The sequence below is a fragment of the Melopsittacus undulatus genome, chromosome 16 (assembly GCF_012275295.1).
Source record: "Melopsittacus undulatus isolate bMelUnd1 chromosome 16, bMelUnd1.mat.Z, whole genome shotgun sequence".
Classification (NCBI taxonomy): Eukaryota; Metazoa; Chordata; class Aves; order Psittaciformes; family Psittaculidae; genus Melopsittacus; species Melopsittacus undulatus.
Genome location: NC_047542.1, coordinates 5,698,045 through 5,713,139, shown reverse-complemented (window position 1 = coordinate 5,713,139; position 15,095 = coordinate 5,698,045). Strand labels below are relative to the sequence as shown.

At 57.1% G+C, this 15,095-nt stretch overlaps 1 protein-coding gene across 1 annotated transcript; it reads left to right on the top strand.

The window, feature by feature from the left end:
- Positions 1 to 1,913: 1,913 nt before the first annotated feature.
- Positions 1,914 to 8,913, top strand: RHOC (ras homolog family member C). Its single transcript, XM_034069750.1, has 6 exons — positions 1,914 to 2,001; positions 3,157 to 3,228; positions 7,208 to 7,365; positions 7,612 to 7,732; positions 8,008 to 8,138; positions 8,267 to 8,913. Exons 2-6 carry the CDS (start codon positions 3,222 to 3,224, stop codon positions 8,438 to 8,440), a joined length of 591 nt encoding a protein of 196 aa, XP_033925641.1. The 5' UTR covers positions 1,914 to 2,001; positions 3,157 to 3,221; the 3' UTR covers positions 8,441 to 8,913.
- Positions 8,914 to 15,095: the final 6,182 nt, after the last annotated feature.

Here is a 15,095-nt window from a genome sequence, read left to right as displayed (position 1 = left end):
TTGTGGTTTAAGCCCAAGTCTAACTCAGAACCAAGCAGCCACTTGCTCACTCCCAGACTAAAGCTGTAACATAGAACTGCACCAGCTACTGAGAAGGAGTAAAACAACCATTAGAGCTGAACTCAGGATGCTGCTCAGTGCTTAGCATAACAGAAGCAACAAATGTCAAACAGGCCATAAAATTCCTGTTGGAAACTGCCATTTCCTTCCTTCCAAGGAAAGCATCTGATGAGTCAGCAGTACAGGGCAGAGCTGTCAGCCTTAAGGAGAGGATAAACATGCCCTGGGAAAACGGTGGTTTCCAAGGTTAACACGAAGGATATTGCACTTCTTTGGGATGCTCCTGTGCTACCAGCAGCAGGACAGAGATGCTGAAGGGAGAAGACAGCTGGAGCAAGGACAAGACGGCCTGTGCTGCCATCCAGCGCCTTCCCAGCTCCCTGCAGCTCCAGCAGCTGATGCCTTTACCCTGGCAGCCTGGTGCTGGCAGCAGAGCAGCTCACACAGGAGCACAGACATCTGATAGGAAGCTCTGACCCATTAACATGAGATGCAGTGAAGAAGAACAGGCAGAAGCCACCAACAAATCTGGGAAGGAGCTTTGGACAAGAGCCTGCAGAGATAGGACAAGGGGGAATAGTTTTAACTTGCTGGAGAGAAGACTAAGATGTGGTTTCAGGCTGAAGTTCTTCCATGTGAGTGGTGAGGGGCTGACAGTGCTCAAGGCAAGGTTGAATGGGGCTTGGAGCACCCTGCTCTAGTGGAAGGTGTCCTTGCCTCTGGCAGGGGCTTAGAACTAGATGAGCTTTAAGGATCCATCCAACACAAGCCAGTCTGTGGTTCTACTATAAACTTACCTATAACTTTCACCTCAGAGAGCTGCAGAGCAACACTTCTGCCTCTTTCCCTCAGTCTTTTAAGACCCATAAAGGGAGGGCAGGGACGTATTAATCAGGGAACACTTTAATTGGAGCTAAGTAACAGCTAGGATGCTCAGGTGAGCAGAGGGTGCAGGAAATGAGGCAGCAGCTTCAAATAGGGGTATGCAAGGGGGTACCAGAAAGCAGAGTGAGATAGGGGATGTGAGTTTGGATGGGTGAGTACTTTAAAAAGGTGGGTTACTGCACACCTTAATGTTGAGGATTACAAGATGTGAGTATGAGGAGTAATGAGCAGTTTCCATATAGTCACCTGAGCAGTTTAGTAAAATTAGAGAGCTTTTAGATAAAGAAGGTGGCTAAACCATGAAGGGCTCTACATAGTTGGTAGTGAGAGCCCTGCTTTTGCCTGGGCCTTGCTATACCAAAGCCCTGCATAGAGATGAACAAATGGTTCCTCTGAGGAGCTGCGCACTTTTGGGCACCCAAGTGTTAGGCAATAGCCTCAGTTTTACTTTATAGTAGGAAAATACTGTAGGGTTAGCAAGTCCTTTGTTGTAACAGGACCCCCGAGGCAGGGAGGGGCTGAGGCTGAGCTGTGTGACTGCAGCTCTTCAGCTAGCCAGAATGTGCTGTTCTGGGATATGGGGTTTTCTTGAGTAGGCAGCATGTGGAAGTGCAGAGAGCATCCGATGGAGTTCGGGTGATCCCCCCACTCCCCCCGGGGTCTGCATCACTGGAAGAGGCTTCCTTTTGAAGTGGGGCTCTTGATTCAGTCACCAGTAACGCTCATGGGGCCGGAGGGGGGGAAGCATCTCCCTGAGTGATGCTCGGATGGAGGGAGCATCCCTGGTGGGAGGGCAGAGCACGGGAGAGCTTTGCTGTTGGGCCTACATGGAGCAGGGTTCGGAGCCCCCCTCCCTGCCTGGCGTTACCTGAACCGGGAGCCCTGCGGGGCTCAGGCTGGAAGCACCGGATCCCCCTCCCCCCCTGCCCTGCCCGGTGCCCCCGGGGCGGGTGCTCGGTCGGGTACCGCCTCCCCCGGGCGGTCCTGCATGGGGCGGTGCTGCCGGCGGAGCCGGGGCCAGAGCTGGGACCGGGACCGGGACAGCGGCGGAGAGAGGTGAGGGGATGGGGGGGGGGGGGGGGGATATAAGTGCTGGGAATGGGGGGATCAGTGCTGGGAATGGGGAATCAGTGCTGGGAATGGGGGGATCAGTGCTGGGGATGAGGGTTCAGAGCTGGGAATGAGGGGATCAGAGCTGGGAATGGGGGAATCAGAGCTGGGATCGGGTTCAGTGCTGGGAATGGGGGAATCAGAGCTGGGGATGAGGGTTCAGAGCTGGAGGGCTGTGTGTGTCAGTGCTTGTGTGGTGTTAGGGCAGTGCTGTGGGAGCAGAGCTGCGGAGCGGATGCCCCCTCCGGGCTGGGTGGGTGCGAGAGGACAGGATGGGGATGGGTGTGCCTGGGATGGGGCGGGGGTCGTTGGGACAGGCAGGGATGAGTCAGTCGGGACACCCTCAACTGCAGCCTTGGGCTGACCTGTGGGGGCAGCAGGGATCGGGCTCCGGCTGCTTCTCCATCACTGACCCGGTCGGGCTGGGGGAGAGCTCAGGGGTTCGATCCCATCCCCAACCCTCCTTCACAGCCCCGGGGCTCTCACAGCATCCCTACAAGTGGCTCTGTTCATGAAGCAGTCGCTTTGTGTCTCTTCAGACAAAGGAAAACAAAGTTCTCTTTGCTTAGTGCTGAGCTCAGTTCTAAACATTTATGTTAGAGGGGCTTGTAGGGGGAGAAATAATGTGTAATGTCTTAGGAGGAAGGGAGCATTCCAAACGCATGACTGTGAGGCCCTTTCCAGCACCGAGTCTGGCAGCCAAGCTTCCCGCAGCCTCCAACCCCCCCAGATCCAGCCTCAGCCTCCCGATGGGATCCCTGGGTGTGTTGGTGTGATGGGGATGCTGGAGCAGGGACATGGATGGGTCCAGCACTGCCCCATTCCCAGTGAAGTGGTTAGGTTTTGGAATGGAGACTGTGGGACAGCAGCTTTGGCTGCTTGTGTTTCACTGAGATGATTTGCATGTTATTTCTAGTCTGCCAAGTGCCTTTTGGTGTCCAGATGTTTGTGTCCAGCTCATCCTCCTGAGCTACACATAGTGCAGGTAGCGACTGTGTGAGATGTTACTGACTCAATGGGATCCATGGTCCTGACACTTACAGCTTCTCCAGGGTGATGGTTTTTAAGTGGAAAATAAGCCAAGTCCCTGTCTTCCAACAGGTTATCGGGAGCGTTAAACCAGGCTCACCTCCTACCTGCTGTGTGCGCTGGAGAGGAGTATTGACATGAAAAGTAAGGAATGGATTAGCTAATATCGCTTGGCCCTGGGGCAGCAGCAGTCAGGCCTTGCATAAGTACAGGCATCTGCTGGGGTTGTGGTGTGGTATTCAGGGCTTCCAGCAAGGCACTTGTCCTGCAGTGGGGCTGGGAAGGCTGTTACATCCATGGGAGGTAAAACAGAGCATGGAATGATGTCCTTTGGAGAAGGAGGTGAGGGCAGGAGCGTTTCCCCACAAGGCTCAAGCACTTGTGGTTCAGGCTTTGTTTAGGCTTGAGGTTTATTCTGTTCCAACTCCTCTGCTCTGTTTGTGGATGTTTTTGTGGGATTCAGCAATGAAAGGCACTCTGGTCTGGGTCTGGGTGATTGCCCTTTGGAGTCTGCTGTAAGCCCAGCCTGGTTGATCCTGCCCAAAGCAATTTATAGGGAAAGAATTGGGAAGATCTAAACCGGAAGCACTGAGGTTGAGCTCCTTTTTGGATAGTCGCCCATCATTTGGATATGACAGGTCTCAATACAAGAAGGTTTCAGGTGGCTTTCCTGTGGGTAAAGCCAGGCTTGTTCCACAGCACAGGGCAGCAGTGCCAGGCAGGATGGGAGGCTCCAAGCAGTGGGTGCTTGGGGTGTGAGTGGTGGTTAATGGTGCAAACAAGGGCTGGAGGCTGCTCTGGGCTGCTGGTAAGTGCACAGCTGGGATCTAAACCTGGGGATGCTGCTGTGCCAAAGGCAGCATCACTTCATTGTCCTGAAGCTGTGACCCACTGTGGAGCTTGGAGCCCTGGGGTATTAGATTAGATATGAAGCTGTTCCCTGTGAGGGTGCTGAGGCGCTGGCACAGGGTGCCCAGAGAAGCTGTGGCTGCCCCATCCCTGGCAGTGCTCAAGGCCAGGTTGGACACAGGGGCTTGGAGCAGCTGCTCCAGTGGAAGGGGTCCCTGCCCATGGCAGGGGTTGGAGCTGGAGGAGCTTTGAGGTCCCTTCAACACAAACCAATCTGATTCTCTGCTATGATTCTGTCCTGGCCATTTCCCTGCTCTTCACTTCAAGCCCTTTTTGGGATGTTTCTTTGCTTCTGTGTCAGAGCTCCTCTGATACCTGAGGCACTTGCCAGGACTTGCACTACCTTGGCCATGGTTTAGATGTCTCAGCAGATTAAATCCCCCTCGATGGGCAAACCTGTCAGATGTTAGTGTGGAAGCTTCCGGCTGTGCCAGCAAGTCCTGCTACCTAAACCCATTCCTGTTGCAACACAGCACGAGGGGCTGTCTGCTGACAACTGACCCATGGACTTCTGTTCTCTCCCCAAACACCTTAATTCCCTTTCAACACTTTAACCTGGGCACAGCCATGGCCTTGACACACACTTTGATGGGGCTCCCACTTGTGCTGATGGGAGCTGTGGTGGGGTGAGGAGAGTGGGTCCTGCTGCATGGAGACACCCCATGTCCTGGCCCCTACGGGTCCAGTGGTGCCTATGGTGGCCTGGGGCTGTCCAAAGTGGCTCTTGTTTGCCCAGTGGCACCTCTTGGGTCCTGTCCCGAGGTGCCCTGGCCATGGCAGGAGCCCTGTGCACACACAGAGCCATGTTTAGAAGTGGAGACAGTTTGTCCTTGGCTACACTGCTCACAAAGCATTTCCTGTGCTCCCTGTGCTCTGTGGATGCTGCAGCCATCCCAGCATTTGGCTGTGGTACCGGTTGCACAGCCTCAGCCATAGGTGTGTGTTCCATCCCTCGTGGGGGGCCCTGAGCCTGTTTGTGCTGCGTTATCCCAGCTCCTTCCGCAACAAGCACTTAATCAAACCGGTCCCAACTGCATCAGGTGCTTTTGTGTTGTGAAGCTGAGCAGAGCTGAAGACACAGATACCAGCTCCCAGCACCTCCTCCTGTGCTTGTGCCACAGAGCTGGGGTTCTGGTGCTACCAGGGCTTTGGGGTCTGGGAAGGCTTTTTCCTCTTAACTCCAGCCTAAGGGGAATGCCCAAAGAGCTGCCAGGGCACAGGAACAGTCCCTGCTCATCCAACAGCCTGTAAGGAGATGCTGGTGGCAGCTCTGCAGGCAGGAGCATGAGCCCCAGCTCTGTTCTCCCATCTCTGGCCCAGAAGGATCCATGGGGTGATGCACAAGTGCTTGACCCCCCTCCTTGCTCTGCTCTCCTGTGCTCCTTCTGGACAAGGAGGTTGTGCTGGGAATGGGGTGTGTGAGGAGCCTGGGGGCAATGGGGAGCACTGGGGGTTTCCTGCTCCCAGCATGGCTCCATCCCAGCCCTGCCCAGGCTCTGTGAGCAGAGCAGATGGGGCTGGTTGGCTGCTAACGTGGTGTGAGGTTGGGTCAGGCTGGGGCAGCAGCAGCAGTTCCTGCTGTAGAACAAACCTTTGTTGTTTGCTCCAGGAGCTCACCAAGAGCCTCCTTGGAAGGTTCCTGTCCCTGTCTGGAGCCCTTCAAGGCATCAACATCTCTCTGCCATTTCCTGGGATCCCATAGCAGGCACTGGGTGATGGACACATCCTGCTGCCAGAGGGGTTCCCTATTTCCTGCTCAGCAGGAGCCTCACTGAGGCACAGAGCTGGGAGAGGCCAATAACACCAAGGCTGTCCTGGGGCCCAGCTGATGCTATGGAGATGGCTTTGGGATAGCTGCTTGGAAAGGAGAATGGGAAGGTTTGGTTTAATCCTGTAGCATCTTGGATGCTGATGGAGCTGCCTGCTCAGCATTAGGTAACACCATGGGCAGGAACCTGCTGCTCCCTTTTGTTATCTCTGAATGCGCAGGAGCTATCTCTGCTCACACCCTGTATGGGCTGGGCTGGGTTGTGAGCCTGGTTGGGCTGTAAGTCAGGGTGGTTACCACTAGGCAGAGTTTAAAATGTGATTTCTCTGATGTGGGTAACTGTGTCCTTTGAAACCCTTTGGCTGTAGTCAGGCTGTGCTGCTCACACTGTTTTCATGTCTTCCACTGTTATTGCTCATGATGTGGGAACTGTGTGAAGCCCTTTACATCAGGCTCCCCATGCAAAGGTCTGGCCTCATCCTGCCGAGTGACAGAGCATCCCCTGGCACAGGAGCTGCTTTCTCCTGGCATCTGTGTTGGTGCTGGGCCAGCAGGGCTGGATGGGGACAGCACATGGTGCTCGCAGCCTCCTTGTCCCCCTCCCTGCCCTTCACATGCCAGCTCGGGATTAGTAAGGGCTATTTCTGGGTTGCTCTCGTGAGTAATGGAATGAATTGTGCTGAGGTTTGGGATGGGGGCGGTGCCTCTGCCGCTGAGTCACCGCTCGGGGCTGGGGCTATGGGGCTGGAGCTATGGGGCTGGAGCTATGGGGCTGGGGCTATGGGGCTGGAGCTATCCTGGTCAGGATGGACAATGGGGGCCGTAGGAAGGGGCTCTGACAGCTTAGAGCATCAGGATGGCTGCAGGCAGGAGCAGGCAGCCCCACTCTGGTTGGGTTGGTTTAGGTCTGATGTCCAGCACACTGGGTACAGGCAGATCTCGGGGTCTGGCAGTGGGTGTTTGTCAGGCATCCGCTGTTCCTTGCACTGCACATTGGTCTCCTGCTGTGCTGTGTGGAGCAGAGAGCAGCATGTCCCACATCACTGTCCTTCCTGTTTGTCTTTGAGGTACAAAGCAGCAAATCACATTTTGCTGTGGGTAAAGGAGCTCTCTAAGTAAATAGATGTTTTCTGTTTAAGTAAATAGACCTTTTTGCCCATAAACTCTCCTTTTCCTGTGTTGTGGAGGTGATGGCTGGAAACAGGACTAGCCTTTGGGCAGATGAGGATGGTTTGCAGCAGGGATGATGCATTTCTTGTGTCCCCATTTCCCCCCTCAAGTGCCTGGGATGGGATCCACACACTGGGATGGGATCCACACACTGGGATGTGCCCAGATGCTTGTGTCTGGGGTTTGCTGGGCAGTCATGCAGAAGACTTTGGGGCACCTGGGGCAGAGATGGGGCAGTACAATACACTGCTCACAGCCACACTCCTCTCCCCACAGCCATGGCAGCCATCAGGAAGAAGCTGGTGATTGTGGGAGATGGTGCCTGTGGAAAAACCTGTCTGCTGATTGTGTTCAGCAAGGACCAGTTCCCTGAGGTCTATGTGCCCACCGTGTTTGAGAACTACATTGCTGACATAGAGGTAGACGGGAAGCAGGTAAGGGCCAGAGCTGTCCCCATCCCCTCGCTCCTGTGTTGACATTGCCACCATCCATCCTGCTGCCTGGCTTGGTCCGTGCAGCTCAGACACACTCACAGCTCCTGGGGGAGCCCCATGGCCCTTGTATTTGTATAGCCTTGAACCCAGGTTGAGGAAGACCTTCAGCTGAGGAAGATCAACCTGCTGGCTCCTGGCCTATGGGGGTGCCTGAGAGCTGCCAACCATACCCCTCTGCCCTCGCAGGTGGAGCTGGCCCTATGGGACACGGCAGGACAGGAGGACTACGATCGGCTGCGTCCCCTCTCGTACCCAGACACAGACGTGATCCTCATGTGCTTCTCCATCGACAGCCCCGATAGCCTCGGTAGGGAGCAGGGAGTGACCAGAGGCTCCCATAGGATCAGGTGCTGCTAAACCCCCTGTGGTCTGGGATGCCCATTGCTGCCCATCCCTCCCCTCCATCTCCTGGTCTGTGTGTGCACAAGATGCTGGCAGCATCCTGGCCTGCTGGAGGTGGTGGGAGAGGAGGATGCTGTGGGGCGAGTGCTACTCACTCCCTATGGGCAAAGCCCATTGCTGGTTCCCAGAGCTGGGAGGAGACTGGGGGGAGCTGAGGGGTTCCCTGTGTGCCTGTTGCAGAGAACATCCCTGAGAAGTGGACACCGGAGGTGAAGCATTTCTGCCCCAACGTGCCCATCATCCTGGTGGGCAACAAGAAGGACCTGCGCAATGATGAGCACACCCGACGGGAGCTGGCCAAGATGAAGCAGGTCAGGACTCAGCCAGTGACCCACTGCTCCCAGTGCCTGGCACTGGTGGATGGACCCACAGCCGAGGGCACTGCTTTTGGGGCTGTTTTATGGCCATGCTTCCAAACCCTGTCTTTGATGCTCCCTAGGAGCCGGTGAAGCCGGAGGAGGGCAGGGACATGGCCAACAGGATCAATGCCTTCGGCTACCTGGAGTGCTCGGCCAAGACAAAGGAGGGTGTTCGGGAGGTGTTCGAGATGGCCACACGAGCAGGTCTGCAGGTCCGCAAGAGCAAGAAGCACAAGGGCTGCCCATTGCTGTGAGCAGCCGGAGCCAGCACCTGCCCTAACCCTCTGCACCGGAGCTGCCATATGAGCCTATGGGGTGTCCCTGTGAGGCTCCGGAGCCACCAGTGCCTTCAGTACCACTGCTCTCTATGGGTGTATCTGCCTGTGTCACCCCAGTCTGTACCCATCTCCCTGGTCCTGCCTCTCCCATGGTGATGGTTGTGGTGTTGATGCTACAGAGGTGGGGAGGTGCTGCCGGCTGTGCCCATGGCTCCAGTGTGGGGTCTGCTGGGTCCTCAGGGTGCTCCGGCTGTAGGACAACACACACTGTCCTATACAGACTGTCCCAGGGCAGCTTCCAGCCCATCCCCATGTGCAGAGCTCCTGGACCTGTGCTGGGGCCGCAGCTCAGCCCAGCCCTGCTGGTGACACCTCTTGGGATGTGCCTTGGTCAGACTGAGCACCAGGAACTGAACTGGGACAATAAATACAACCCAGTATTGTAGTAAGCAGAGCTGCTTGTGTGGCTTCCTTCATCCCTCTTGCTCCAGCTGCTCCTGCAGGATCAGGGCTCAGGTAAGGGTTTGGGTAAGACCCAGAGAGCAGCTCACTTGGAAAGAGCCAGTTGGGACCTCCCCAGTTGTACCAGTTGCTGATGTAATGGGCCCTGCTGGAGCCATCCCTCCTCTGTAACCATGCTGGAAAAGGGCTGCAATGAGCCTGTTCCTGCTCTGGCAGCCCCAGCACTGGTGCAGGGCCCAGGACTCAACATCAATACCCTGTTTATTCTCTAAGCATTAAAGTGAACCTGCAGAGCTCTGCCTGCATTGGGGTAGGGGTGCAGAGCCCCCTGTACTCTGCCTGCATTGGGGTAGGGGTGCAGAGCCCCCCTGTGCTCTGCCTGCATTGGGGTAGGGGTACAGAGTCCCCTGTGCTCTGCCTGTACCCCAGTCACCCCCTGCACCCAGTGATGCTCTTCAGAGGCTGGTGAGAGCAGCCAGAGGCTTTCCAGGCCTGTGCCATGTTTGGAATGGAGAGTGGACCCAGTCTGGTACTGGTACTGGTGCAGTTCTGCTTCAGGACCTCAGCTGCTCAATGGCCACATCTCTGTCAGCTGCATCCACACCTGAACCTCACTGGGAACACACAATCCAATAGTACCTTCAGCTGCTTCAGCCCTTATCACATCCGGCTGCTGCTTCAGCCCCTGCCATTCATTAACATGAGGGGCTCAGAGTCAGCTCTGGGACAATGGACGCAGACAACAGAGCTGCAATGTGGGAATGTCCCACAGGAGCCGGGTGGGGATGTGCAGGGCTTGGGGTCGTGCCTCAGTTTCCCATTGCCCACGGACATGGAGCAGTTCCCCCTGTGGCCACCAGGGGGCTGTAGGAACCCAGATGTGCAGCTCCCCCCCCATAGAAGGCTCCAGATGTGCAGGGTCCCACATGTGCCCATCCCGGGTCCTGCTTCCACCGCTGGTCCCAGTGTGGTCCCTGGCGCTGGGAAAGGGAACTGGGTCCCCCCTTCCTTTTCCTTATGGAGAGGGGGGTCCTCATCCTGCTCTGAAGGGTTTGAATGGCCTTTGGCATCCATTTAAGGTGCTGCTTCCCAGTTCACCCAGTACCATCCCATCACCACGGGGTACAGGGCTCCCTATGGGAAGCGATGGGGATGCCTGGATCCTTCCCGGTGACGCTCCCCACCCCTCGGCTTAAAGCATCCCACCCCCGGGCCCATGGGCACCAGGGACAAGGGGCTCAGCCTGCCCCTTCCCAGTTCCTCCCAGTGCCCACACTGGGAACACTGGGAGCGGCTGCAGGGCCGGGACACGGAGCCCCCGCTGGGTTCCGTTCCCATTGGATTCCCAGCAGCTCCATGTGCACCCCCCGTGTCCCTCATCCTTGTGCAGGCTCCTGGGAAGAGGCAGGAATGGGCTCGGAGCCGTTTCCCACCCTCCGGCTCCAGGCAGATGCTGGAGCCGCTTCGGGTTTGGCCTCTCCCAGTGTCAAACTGGGCTGAACCAGTGAATGGATCTCAATGGGAGGTTCTGGGCAGGGAAATGGCCTCATCCTGCAGCCCCTTTGGTGCTTTGGGGGGAGACACTGTTGGATGCCCTTCATCCATCCATCCATCCCCATCCATCCCCATCCCTCCATCCCTCCATCCCTGCACAGGGGCTGCAGGACCAGCTCCCAGTCCATGGTGCAGCTCTAGGGGTCACTCTGCTCCCCATGGTGCTGCCTGGAGCGCTTATGGCTCCGGATGCTGGGATCCGGCCAAGGGCACAACCAGCCCATGTCACTGCAGTGCAGCCAGACCTGCACCTACTGCTGCAGGAATGGGATGGAATGGTGTGGAATAGCCCCAGGGTTGGGATGTCCCTCTCGGTGATGCCCACATCCACAAGCTGGTGTCCCATCTGTGTCGGCTGCTGTTGTGGGGTGACCCATGGGAAGGGATGCAGGGAGGGATGCTCAGTGATGCTCTCCCCTGCCTGCATCCCCTTTGGTCCATGGCACATCCCATCCCTGCCTGTGCTTACAGACCCCACTGAACATGGGGGTTCCTGAGGGATGCTCCTGTGGGTGCTCGATGTGGGTCACATCCTGCCACGGTCACCACATGGGGACATCACAGATCTATGTCCCTTTGCTATGGGGGCAGCATCTCCCCCTTCACCATTCCCAGAGGCACCCCCATGGTCCCAGCCCTGCCTGGTGCCAGCAGCTCCATGGCACATCCCGGTCCTTGTCATTCCAGTTAATCCCAGTTTCAGGACTGGTGGATCCCAGCTCTTCAGAGGAACAGGAAGGAGTCTCTGGGGCTTTCTGAGCCCTGCAGTGACATCCATGGAGGGTTCCCAGCAGCAGCTCCCCAGGACCTTCCTCCTTGGCTTCCAACCTGCTCCCTTCTCCCATTGCTGCAGGGCCTTGAGCTGTCATCACATCCACAGCTCATGGAATCCTGGAATGGTTTGGGATGGAAGAGCTCAGCCCTCGGGCAGGTTCAAGCCATTCCCCTTGGTTCCTACATCCCTTGTCCCAAGCCCCTCTCCAGCTTTCCTGCAGGTGGGAATAGCCTCAATCCTACAAAGCTCAGCTCCTTTTGCTGGTGGCCACCCCTGGATGTGCTCTGCTCTCCCCATGGCTCATCCCAGCAGCAGAGCCGCATCCCTGGGGAATTCCGGAGGTGATGGAGCTGGAAGGGCCCTGGGTGCACATGGGTTTGATCCCAGGCAATGGGAGCAGGTTGCAGCCTGTGTGGGGTGGGACATCCCTGGAAGCTGCTCCTTGGGCTTTCCCATGCTCCCAGTGCCAGGAGATGGGGATGGGAGAGGGCAGTGGGATAGGCACCTGTGGATGTGACCCTATCCAGGTGGGGACCCCAAGGAGAGCTTGGAATGGGGTTTATCCTGCTCCACTTTGGGCATTGGGGATGAATTCCCCCATGGGAAGAACTGGAGTCTCCATTGCCCTGATGCTTCCCACCCCTTCCCTCCTCATCCTCACTGCTCAGACCATGGATGGACCTCACCCACGAGCATCCCACCATCCCCTGCCCCAGGAGCAGCCTCTCCAGCAGCAGGATCTGCCCCTTGGATCCCCTCTTCATCCCTAAACCCTCCCTAATCCAGCCACCAGATCCTGGTGCTGGGAAGCTGAGGGACTCAATGGGGCTTGGCACAGCAGCAAAGGGATCCTGGCAAAGCCCAGGAGCCCAAAACCTTCCTTGGAGGAATAGGAGGGGAGTTTGTTGCCGGGATGGAGCTGGATGGGAACCAAACCCATTGCTGTCAATGATGCTGAGATTGCTGTTAGATATGGAACTGGGGCAGTGATGAAGAGGAGGAAGAGGGAAGTGGATGGGCTCGGGTTGCTCAACCCATGATGTTCCCAGGGATGTTCACCCTTATCCGTGCAGGGCTGTGCTGGAAGGGCCCATGGGGTGATGGCAGCACATGATGCTGAGCTGGGGCCGATGTGGGGCCTGCAGCCAACAAAGGGCAGTAGTTTCCTTGTGGGGATGAGTCAATGTTCACACCTCGTGGGTGCTGGGATGGATCTGCCCTGGGGGACCCCACTGCAGTCCCCATGGAGCAGCTCCCATAGGGAGCCAGGCTGAGAACATTGGGGATGGAGCAGAGGAGCTGATGGAGACCTCAGAGCAGCTTCAGTGTCTGAAGGGGGTACAAGGATGCTGAGGATGGACCCTTCATTAGGGACACAGGACAAGGGGTGATGGGTTCAGACTGAACAGGGGAACCCAAACCCATCCGAGACCCGAGGTGACAGTGATGGGCACAGGGCTCCAGCTGCATTGCCCGATGGAAAACTTGCAATGGAAGCTGTGTAAGGGCAGCAGCAGCAACGAGGACCATGGCAGGAGCATCCCTGGGCTCCTCCTCACGGCACCGGACGGGTCCTCAATGGTGCCCAGGCTGGAACTGGGGGAAAGGTGCTGGGAAAGGGAGAACTGGAGCAAGGAAATGAAGTTCTTGAAGCTAAACCTCATCTGCTGCCTCCTGCCTTCCGGACCATCACCCTCACATCACCATCACATCTCCCTCACCATTACTATCACCATCACCATCACCATCACCATCACCACCACACCTCAGGGAGTTTGGGGCTATTTGCTTTGGTTATTTACAGCTTTCCCCTTTTGTTTTCACTTTCAAGCAGCATCTTGTTGCTTGGGAAGGACCAGGATACACCCACCCCTGGCATGCGGAACAGCAGGAGCAGGATGGAGGGTTCTGGATGACCTCGTGGGGTGCTCAGCACCCACACTGGACCCTACACAGGAGACACAGGCTTGGGAGGATGTGTTTGAGCCGGGTCCGGGGGTGTTGGAGGGGTTAAAGCTCAGCTCCCGGCTCCTTTCCAGCCTGAGTAATCCCAAGCTCCTGCCAAACCCCATCAGCAAGGGACATGGGGGGGGTTGGGGGCTGTAAACAGCTCCACACAACCCACGGGGCCGGCCCCACAGCCCCATAACATCCATTAACCACGAGCTGGCCCCAACCCCGGCCATGGGGGAGGCACCAGTGGCCCCAGTGCTGCTTTGGGGTCAGGACTGGCACAGCTGTGGTGGGATACTGGGAGCTGTGGTCATGCTGAGCAGCAGCAGCAGCGCCAGGCCAGCCCATGGGGCTCACCACGAGCTGTCTGCACTGGGCCACCCACCGGCCCCACCGCACTGGGGGCATGGGGGGCAACCGGTTGCATTGGTCCAGAGGGGAAGGGATGCTCCATATGGGATGGACACAATGAGGAGGGATGGAGGGGGCATGGAGAGCAACCAGTTGCATTGCTCCGGAGGGGAAGGGATGCTCCATATGGGATGGACACAATGAAGAGGGATGGAGGGGGCATGGAGGGGAACCAGTTGCATTGCTCCAGAGGGGAAGGGATGCTCCACATGGGATGGGCACAATGAGCAGGGATGGAGGGGGCTGAGGGGTTAAATTCCTCCTGGAAAGAGGCGGCTCATTTCCAGCCTGAGTAAGCCCATCCCTGTGCCAAGACCCTGCTGAAGGCCAGCACGGGGTTGTTCCGCCTCAGGAGCACTGCTCCATGCTTAATGCACCCACTGCAGGGGCATGGGGCAGGGGATGCATCCCAGCAGAGCCTGGCCTTGCGCTGATGGTGCCAGCATCCCAAAGTCCTGTGGGATCCGGCCTGGAAGAGCAGCCATCCCTGCCTGCAGCTCCGCAGCTGCATCCAGCAGCTCTGGCACAGGCTGCACTGTCTTTATTTACAAAGGGGGGGGGGGGGAAGTTTTGCCTTCGCTTCCCTTTATTTTATGTCTATTTGCCTTTATTTTGGATTTCTGACTCATCCCTCTTGTTGCCGGGAGGAAACCGGGATACAAAGTGCCCCAGATAGCATCAGTATCAGCTAAACCAGACCCTGCCCTGAATGCTTAGGGAGGTGAAGCAGCAGCTCCGCAGGGCTCTGGACCCCCCATCCCATCCCATTCCTATGGAAGAGGGAAACTCAAATATCCCTCTTTTCCCCCCAAGCACAGCAGATTCCTGGCTCTGATGCCCGTGGGATGCTCCATAGGGATGCAGCACCCATATGGTGTTGCCAAAACGGGGCATAGGGGGAGGCGGGGGGGATGCTCTGGGAGGGATGGGTGTCACATAATGGGATGCCCAGTTCATACTGGTGCTTGAGAGAGGAGCTGGTCCTGTTCATATGGGTGCCCCAGAGATGCTGCAGCCCCTGAAACGAGGGTGCCTGGAGGTGTGGGTGCCCCAGAGGTGAGGCTGCCCTGGTGCTGTGGGTGCTGTTACTAAGGGTACCATGGGAGGAGGGATGCCCTGAGGATGAGGCTGCTCAAGGGTGAGGGTGACCCTTTATGGAGTCCCTTTAAGATGGGGGCACCCTCCCCTCTTGAGCACCCTCATCACTGCGGTGGGGTTACAGGTCCCAGTGTGGCTGCCCCATTCATCAGGGTGCCCCATTAACGATGGTGCCCTATTAATGTGGGTGCCCCATTGTTAAGGGTGCCATAGATCAAGGATGCCCTGGAGATGAGGGTGCACAAGAAACAGGAGTGCCCCATTAAGGGTGCCTTGGAGATGAGGGTATCCCATTAATGAGGGTGCCCCATTAATGAGGGTGTCCCATTAATGATGGTGCCCTATTAATGAGGGTGCCCAGGAGATGAGGGCTCCGAG